This window comes from Sphaeramia orbicularis, chromosome 19 (assembly GCF_902148855.1).
Source record: "Sphaeramia orbicularis chromosome 19, fSphaOr1.1, whole genome shotgun sequence".
Taxonomy (NCBI): Eukaryota; Metazoa; Chordata; class Actinopteri; order Kurtiformes; family Apogonidae; genus Sphaeramia; species Sphaeramia orbicularis.
In genome coordinates, this window is record NC_043975.1 from 46,258,661 (window position 1) to 46,267,938 (window position 9,278).

The 9,278-nt window shown below is 39.0% G+C and overlaps 4 gene segments (V, D, J or C); 1 reads left to right on the forward strand and 3 right to left on the reverse strand.

Annotated features, from left to right (window-relative positions):
• Positions 1 to 106: 106 nt before the first annotated feature.
• On the reverse strand, positions 107 to 790 carry LOC115439250 (immunoglobulin kappa variable 6D-21-like). The segment is given in 2 exon segments: positions 107 to 414; positions 611 to 790. Coding segments are annotated over 2 exon segments (360 nt in total).
• A 2,758-nt stretch (positions 791 to 3,548) lies between these two features.
• On the reverse strand, positions 3,549 to 4,282 carry LOC115439246 (Ig kappa chain V region 3381-like). The segment is given in 2 exon segments: positions 3,549 to 4,123; positions 4,231 to 4,282. Coding segments are annotated over 2 exon segments (384 nt in total).
• Positions 4,283 to 4,387: 105 nt separating this feature from the next.
• Positions 4,388 to 6,665, forward strand: LOC115439254 (Ig kappa-b4 chain C region-like; the record flags this gene model as incomplete). The annotated part of the segment is given in 3 exon segments: positions 4,388 to 4,441; positions 4,737 to 4,842; positions 6,346 to 6,665. Coding segments are annotated over 3 exon segments (480 nt in total), but the record flags the coding sequence as incomplete, so codon positions are not given.
• Positions 6,666 to 7,858: 1,193 nt separating this feature from the next.
• Positions 7,859 to 8,349, reverse strand: LOC115439457 (Ig kappa chain V region 3381-like). The segment is given in 2 exon segments: positions 7,859 to 8,190; positions 8,298 to 8,349. Coding segments are annotated over 2 exon segments (384 nt in total).
• Positions 8,350 to 9,278: the final 929 nt, after the last annotated feature.

Genomic DNA, 9,278 nt, shown 5'->3' on the forward strand with positions numbered 1-9,278 from the left:
ACCATAGAAATAGTCTGATCTATCGTTGTACAGACTGTGTTCATTGAACTGTATCAGTCAGTTCAGTTTCTGTTCAGTCTGAAGGAGGTTTTTGTGCGACGGTTGTTCACTGTGTGAATGGGAAGCTGTAACGCTGCTGACAGTAATAAACTCCTGCATCTTCAGCCTGAACATCAGTGATGGTCAGAGTAAAACCAGTTCCATATCCATTTCCACTGAAACGACTGGAAATACCAGACTGACGATTTGTAGAGTCATAAATAAGAAGCTTTGGAGATTCTGCTTCTTTCTGAAGGTACCAGTGAAGACATGCACCAATGCCTGAACTGGATTTACATCTGATGGAAACAGTGTTTCCTGGAACAACAGACTGAGCTTTGGGAGTCTGAATCAGGACAATATCTCCTGATGAACCTGAAAAACACAAAGACCAAACCAGTTTCAGACACACATCCATTTGTGTAAAGATGCTGAACATGAAACAGAAGAGTGTCATTTGTTGAAGACAGAGGACAGATGGAAGAAGGTGGACGTTTCCAGTGTTTGTCCATCCCAGCAGAACATCATTGTGGTGAACCTGGTGGCATCCTGAAGCACAAGAGAGTCTCACCCTGAACAAGGAGCCCCAGGGTGGCCAGCAGGAACATGAGGGACATCATCATTGTGTTGTTGGTGTGTCAGTGGCTGTGAAAGGCCTGGACACACACTGATCAACACTGGCCTCTTAACGGCTGGAGCACAGAGGACGGACACATATGCAAACACACAGAGTCAGTCAGCTGGAGCTGATCTGCAACACATCATCAGGTTCATGACAGAGCTCACACCAATCACTGCTTCACTTATTCCACACACACACAAGGATCAGTCTGTGGTTTTTCACCATTTGTCTGTCAGTGTTTCTAAATGTTCATCCATTAAACTGGGACAACAACATCCTTCATTTTGGATCATTACCATTGAATTACAGAGCTTCACTGGGACTCCTTCTGTAAATGGGACTCTACAGTTTGAACAAATGTGTCAGAGGTTTGTACTGAAAATAAGGTGATATCTAACTTCAAGTACTTTTTTTCTTACTTCAAATAAACATCATAATTTAAGTTGTAAAAGACATCCTGTCATTTAACAGCCACATCTAAGAAAAATGAATATATGAGAAAATATATGACAGTAATAATCATTTCTTTTCACTGATACTTAAACTTCCCATGGTCCTGTTTTAAATTGTTTTTTTAAACTGGTGCACTGAAGCCCAGTGTTGCTACTTAGAAAATGTAGTGAGTTAAGCTACCAGTTACTCTGCCATAAATGAAGCTTCACTACACAGAAGCGATCACCCACTCAAATGTAGCAAGCTAAGTTACACAAACATCGCAGAAGTAGCTCACTGCATGTGAAGCTACTTTAAGTTGAACCAACTTAACATGGTGATAAACATAAGAAACTACATGTTTAAATGACCAAATTCATGCAAAGTCCATTCCACTGGGTTATCAATATACATGCCAGAGTAAGTATGATTAAAGACCAAAGACTGCTGGGATTCCATTTTTCATAGATTTTTGAAAGACACTGAATGTTCTTCAAATAACATAATTTAAGTTGTAAAACACATCCTGTCATTTAACAGCCACATCTAAGAAAAATGAATATATGAGAAAATATATGACAGTAATAATGACTGTCATTTCTTTTCACTGACACTTAAACTTCCCATGGTCCTGTTTTAAATTATTTTTTTTAAACTGGTGCACTGAAGCCTTGTTACAGTTAAATGTCACTAAAACCAAGAACATGTGCATTGATTTTAGACCACACCTCCTGAACCTGTAAATACCTAAATCAATGATGAGGCTGTTGAAATATATGAAGTATTTGAGGACCAGAACTGATGAACAAGGTTATAGTAGGTTTGGATTTTCCATTATGATTTAGTTTTATTTAGTTTTGACTTTTATTTCTTCAATTCAGTTAGTTTTAATTAGTTTTTAGAGCAGGTTTGATAGATTTTTAATAGTTTTCGTTATTTTCTAAATGCTTAGTTTTACGTTTTTTTATATCTTTTCTTTTCTTCGTTGTCATATTCAAATAAATCCCAGACAGGACTCTGCTGCTTTCTCCCAACTTTAGTCTCCATGTTTCCAGGTAGAGTGGGGACCAGAAGACGACTGGAAACCACAAGTGACGAGAAGTGACGGACCGTTAAATATCATACGGTGCCAGCAGATAAAATTGCTTAAGGGAAATAAATCAATTTCATATTAATCCGACATTGACAAAGATGAAAACTAAGGGAATTTTATCCATAGTTTGTATCCGTTTTAGTTAGTTTTGTAAGCACACAATACAGTTTCAGTTAGTTATCATTTTTTTCTTTTAATTGTAGTTTTTATTTATTTCAGTTAACAAAAATGTTTTTACAATTCTAGCTTTCGTCATTTCATTAGTCTTCGTTAATGATAATAACCTTGCTGATAACAAACTGTCATTCAACAATAACACTGACATGTTGGTGAAGAGAAGTCACCAGCGTCTGTTTGACCTGAGGAAACCAGTTCAGTTCCAGGTGGACAGACCTCTGATGACTATGGTTTATAGAGCTGTTATTGACCGGGAGGAGACCTCGGGGAAGACCCAGGACACGTTGGAGAGACTATGTCTCTCGGCTGGCCTGGGAACGCCTCGGGATCCCCCCGGAAGAGCTGGAGGAGGTGTCTGGGGAGAGGGAAGTCTGGGCATCCCTGCTTAGACTGTTACCCCCGCGACCCGGCCCCGGATAAGCGGAAGAGAATGGATGGATGGATGGATGGAGCTGTTATTGAGTCTATTCTTACATTTTCTTTTATTTGCTGATTTGCATCTATCAATCAGAAAAAAAACCCTCATTAACCAGGATAAAACAAGTCAGGAGTAAAATCATTGGTCCTCATCAAAAATCTGTCATTAAAACTGTCCAATAAGCAGGTGTCACAGAAGGACAAATCCATGATGTCTGACAGCGCTCACCCTCTGCACTCTGAATTTCAGTTCCTGCCTCAGACAAACATCAGCCAAAACTAATAGATACAAATTCTCCTTCATCCCCTCAGTCATCTGTAGAATCAACTGTGTACAGCACAGGTAGCATTAGCATTAGTTTACATTTGATTCAAGTACCTGTTTTTATTGCACCACCTATTTTTATGTGAGTGTCGTCTTCTGTCTCACATTGTTATTGTTGTTGTTTTAATTAGTACTGGGACAGAAACAATTTCCTCTCAGGGACAAATAAAGGTCTTGAATCTTGAATCTTGTCCATTGAGATGAGTGATCGAGTCATTGTGGGATGGGTAATAAAGGTCTTTAATCATGAATTTTGTCATTTTATTCAAATGGTGATTTAGTAAATATTCCTGTTGAATGTTTTTTGTCTTTTTTCAATAACTTTGGATGTTTTTACTGTCATTTTAAGCAGTCAGTTTAGTTAATTACAATATTTACACAATTTTGTACCAACAAATGGACCTGATATTTAAGAAAAAACAGACTGTCATCATTATGAAAAGAGACAGAATAAAAGTTTGGTAAATTATAAACACATGCTTATTTCATCTCATACTTTTACAGAACACATAGATATCTGTGTAATGATGTAGTATATCATGTAAAACTTTTTTCATTGTGTTTTGTTGAAAATAATAAAAGTTGTGTGTGTTCATTGAACTGTGTGAGTCTGTGCAGTATCTTCCAGCTGCAGCCGTCAGTTCAGTTTCTGTTCAGTCTGAAGGAGGTTTTTGTACGACAGTTTTTCACTGTGTGAACACACGCTGACTGTTGATAATGTGTTCACTCTGACAATAATAAACTGCTGCATCTTCAGCCTGAACATCACTGATGGTCAGAGTGAAATGAGAGTTTGATCCACTGCCTGAAAAACGACTGGAAATCCCTGATTGTCGACTGGTGGCTTCGTAAATGAGAAGTTTAGGAGTTTCTCCATCTCTCTGTTGGTACCAGTGTAATTGATGGTCACCACCCCAAACCTGCACATCCTGACTGGTGGTACATGTGATGGTGGCGGAGGCTCCCAGATCAGAGCTCACTGCTCCAGGCTGAGTCACTGTGACCTGGCCTCTGGACTCTGAGGATACAGAGACACAAACATAAAGCAGCGTCATGGTTTTGTCTTCTTCATCTCAGAGGGACGGATGTTCATAGAGGAGAGGAGTTGGATTGTCTGGACTTTACCTGTGAAGCAGCAGCAGAGGAGAGTCCAGATGAGGACGGAGACCAAAGTCATGCTTTTGATGAGGAGGATTTGTGTGTGTTGTGTTGTGATGAAGGACAGCTGTCAGTCATCCACAGTTCCAGTGTCAGGACTATAAACTCTCCCAGAGCACTGGAGCATGGTGCTGCTGATGCAAAGTCACTGTATGGAAATCAGGACTCACTCCAACAGGTACTCTGATTACTCTAAAGGGATCAATGCATTTACACTGGATTGATTAGGAATGTGTCAGGGATAAGATTAGTGTTTTTTTTCTGACTGTTTCTTGTGTAAATGTCTGTTTTAGTTCTTTTTTCATCTGCACAGTTCAGTTCACAGTTAATTTCACAAACATTTACAAATGGAATAAATGTGGAACTAAATCTATATTTGTATTGATTGTTGTGTTTGTGTTGTGATTCATTTAGTCCTGATGCTGCTGTGTTTTACAGATTCACACTGACTTTGTTGAGTTTGTTGTTTTCAGAGTCACAGAGCCGTGTCTTTACACTCAGAGGTTTTTGTACGACGACTCAACCACTTTGTATCACTGTGGTACACGTTCGGTGGAGGAACCAGACTGGAGGTTGGAAGTAAGTGCAAAATTCAACATATTTCAATCATTTATCAGCAATATTTATTATCTTACATTGAATTTTTTTAAATCTTTTTTTATAATGACTGTAAATCAACTTTAAATGTTGGTGAACAGTTGGTGTTTGGTAACAGTTAGAAATATGTGAAATGACTCATTACTGTAGTTGTTGGTGTAAAGACAGTAACATAATTGATAGTTTAGATTTAAGCTGAGACTTGAGGACTTGTAGTTTTAGTTTGATCAGTCACAGAGCCGTGTCTCTACACTCAGAGGTTGTTGTTGGACTCAGTTTGTATCACTGTGGTGGACTTTTGCTGGAGGAACCAGACTGGATGTTGAAGGAAGTTTATGCACAAATTCTAAGGATCACAACTTAAGGCTTTGTATTTATTTATTGTTGCTGTTTTTACCAATGGATAAAAGGTGTTTTTTCAATGTGTAAAACTTTTCCGGTTGTATTTTATTCCTTGTCGTCGTCCTCAGTGCTCCTTTCCTAAACATTTCTTTCCATATCTATGTCTCACTGATGTTTAAACTGATGTAAATGAGAAGAGTTCAGACTTTAGTCCAAGTTTTACATCAGTTCATTGTCATGTTCCACCATAAACATATTAGTTTATCATATCAGTGACATTAAAAAAACTCAACTAAATCTACAAACAGATGCACAATTGAAAAATGTCTCAATATCTTCTCATTGTGTCAGTTACAGTTTGTAGTTTATGTTGGAATCATTTACAGTGATTTGCACAGTGATCATTGAAATCGACATGAAGATGTGATTGTCGTCAGTTATTTATGTCGCTGTTTGTTCTTAACTCAGTCATGCGTCTGTTTGTGTTGGACAGTAAATATGTTGACAATTTTCAACAGAACCATGAATATTAGACATTTTCCATCATATACAGTCTGTCTTTGTTTCTAATACAGACGTTACCTATGGCCTTGAGTTTGATCTGTTTTTATCGTCATATTTCTCGTGAACAAATGAGACAAATATGTGATGTTTAAAACTCTGCTCAGATTTTGTCCAAGACTAAACTTGTATTAATTTTCAGAGGTTATTTGGTTTTATATTTAACAGTTTATCATCAGGTTGTGTCAGTGATAAAAGAACTGAATCACTGTTGTCTTTATGTTGGTTTCAATATAAATAGGTTTGGATGAATGTTAATGACAATCCAGATGATTCTGATTTCATCAGTGACTTTCTCAAACAGTTGAAAGAACACAGCACAGACTTGGTTGAACATGTTCTTTCAGTGCACTTTGCTGTATTTCAGCTCATATGAGGACTGTTTGTGCTGATTTCCAAGTTGAGTTTGTTTCCAGGAAGTGAAACCATGTGTGAGTGAGTGACTGGTGGAGCAGAAAAACCATCTGACACCAAGTCCTGAAAGGAGAAAATCCCCTCTCACATAGTCACTGTGTCCAAGTATGGGATGTGTGATTGACAGCTGTGTGGTCCCTGTCCTCTAAGCTGATCGGTGTCTCCTAGGTGATGTCCGTCCCACCCTGACGGTGCTGCCCCCCTCCAGAGAGGAGCTGCAGCAGGGGAAGGCCACGCTCATGTGCCTGGCCAACAAGGGCTTCCCCTCAGACTGGAGTCTGTCCTGGAAGGTGAACGACGGCAGCAGCATCAGCAGCAGCTGGGAGGAGAGCAGGAGCCCCGCGGTGCTGCAGAAGGACGGCCACTACAGCTGGAGCAGCACCCTGAGGCTCCCTGCAGACCAGTGGAGGAAGGTGAACTCTGTGACCTGTGAGGCCACCCAGGGCTCCCAGTCTGCACTCTCACACACACTGAGGACACACCAGTGTTCCCAGTACTGAGCCCACTCACTGGGGATCACCTACTGCTCTGACTCTGCTCATCAGCTCACTCTGTCTCTCTAGCTCTCTGGCTTTGTGTCATTTCAACACTTTGAACAGCAAACATTTTCAGCCTTCTCTCACTGCTGCAATATTGGTTCAGTGTTTGACCACAAATAAACGTCTGTACATCAAACCTGCTGTTTTTCTGTTTATTGTTATGTCGTGTTTTAATCACTTTGTGCTGATTTTTTCCAATTAAGGGTCAAATTAGAGAGTTCGTGGATTGTTCTTCTTCTGTTCATGTTGGATAATTTTACAGTTTTTGTGCCATTTACATAATGATTCTTTGTTGTAAAGTGTGTCATCATGGTCACAGAACAGTTACAAAAAAAATTAATTTTATTCACCCATACATGAAACATTTCAATCCAAAACATCAAGTGTATCATTAGTAATTATTCTTAAAAAGTCATGTTTCAATATTTTTTTGTCAGAATATACACAAGATTTAAAAAAAAAAATAAAATAGAAGTTCTTTAAACATATTTTAGGAATCTGGAATAAGAGTAGAATATCATCAGCATAAACTGATATAACATGATTTTATTTTTTAATAACACTGGAATCATTACACTTTTGTTTCAAAGAACTCAATCATTCAGACAAGTAAAAGAAAAGTGAAAAAATCAAGAAATTATGTTCAATAATCGTGCAAAGTTTGCTGCAAACACAGGAAACTCTTTTTTTAAAAAAGAATTGGGGTTGAATATTTTTCGTCAGAATTTATATAATATTTACAACAAAACAAATGTTCAAAAGTTTAAATGTTTTATTAATCTGGAAGAAAGAGGAGAAGATCGTCAGCATATTGTGATATAAATATTTTCATCTTTAATAAAATTGGAAATTTTTACTTTTTCTGTTGAAAAACTACCATAAAAACATATGAGAAGAAGTTAAAATAATCAAATAAATTGGGTTCAGCGATAACGTAAGGATTGAATCACTAATAAAGAAGTTTTTCATGCTTAGTTTGTGATTTAAAACTGTCCAACTAATGAAAATAAAGTGTTAAATATAGTGATTTATCCCAGTTATGGATTGGATAGTGTTGTTACCATCTAGTGTTTTAGTTTCAGTGCAGCTGTGGATCAGATCAGTTCCTCATCAGCTGAAGGAGGTTTTTGTATGACGGTTTTTCACTGTGTGAACACAGCTTGACTGTTGATATAGTGTTCACTCTGACAGTAATAAACTGCTGCATCTTCAGCCTGAACATCACTGATGGTCAGAGTGAAATGAGAGTTTGATCCACTGCCTGAAAAACGACTGGAAATCCCTGATTCTCGACTGGTGGCCCAGTAAATGAGACGTTTAAGAGTTTCTCCATCTCTGTGTTGGTACCAGGCGAAATTATGGTAGTTTCTCCAAACATAAACATCCTGACTGGTGGTACATGTGATGGTGGTGGAGGCTCCCAGATCAGAGCTCACTGCTCCAGGCTGAGTCACTGTGACCTGGCCTCTGGACTCTGAGGATACAGAGACACAAACATAAAGCAGCGTCATGGTTTTGTCTTCTTCATCTCAGAGGGACGGATGTACATAGAGGAGAGGAGCTGGATTGTCTGGACTTTACCTGTGAAGCAGCAGCAGAGGAGAGTCCAGATGAGGACGGAGACCAAAGTCATGGTTTTGATGCAGAGGATTTGTGTGTGTTGTGTTGTGATGAAGGACAGCTGTCAGTCATCCACAGTTCCAGTGTCAGGACTATAAACTCTCCCAGAGCACTGGAGCATGGTGCTGCTGATGCAAAGTCACTGTATGGAAATCAGGACTCACTCCAACAGGGACCTGGATTAACTCTAATTGTCACATCTCTACTTGCTCTGCTCTCTCTCTGTCTCTCTCTCTCTCTCTCTCTCCCTCTCTCTCTCTTTCTCAGCCACACCTCCTCATCTCTCTGACTTTTCCCCTAATTACTCAACTCCTTTCACCTTGTAACAGTCTCCTACATTTAACATTTTAGTTCATATGTAAGTTTTATGTGTTTATTCAGACATCTTTCAGTTAATATATAATACACTTTACATACACAATGTTCTCGCGCCATCTGGTGGTATACTGTAGGGGGAACAGTCGCGTAGTTTTTAGGTTCCGCCCGACCCCTTTTTTTTGACACTTCCTACCCTCTGTCTGTAGCCCCGGTTAGCTTCACCACATGAAGATGAAAAGATGTAGAATTAACCATAAAACCAAAGAAACAAGCAAGAAAGAAGACAAGACTAAGGCCATAAGGATTATTTAGCCCCTCGCTGATGCCAGCGAACGAGGTTTGTGTACTTTTGAATGTTTTATTTCATGTGATTAACATCTGTGATTTATTTATTTGTTTAACACAAGGAGCAAGAACATGTATTAAAAGGTGTTTTGTTGTGTTTTTCTTTCGTGAGCAGTTCTCAAGGGTTCCAAGGAGAAGAATAAACCCTGTTTTTTAATTCTAATCGTGCCTACGCGAAATCTATGAGGGTGCTACAGTGAGAACTCGTCTGCTCCATGTGGGTAGACGACAAGACGTGCCAGGGACGAGAAGGATGACACGGACGATACTGCCGCCATT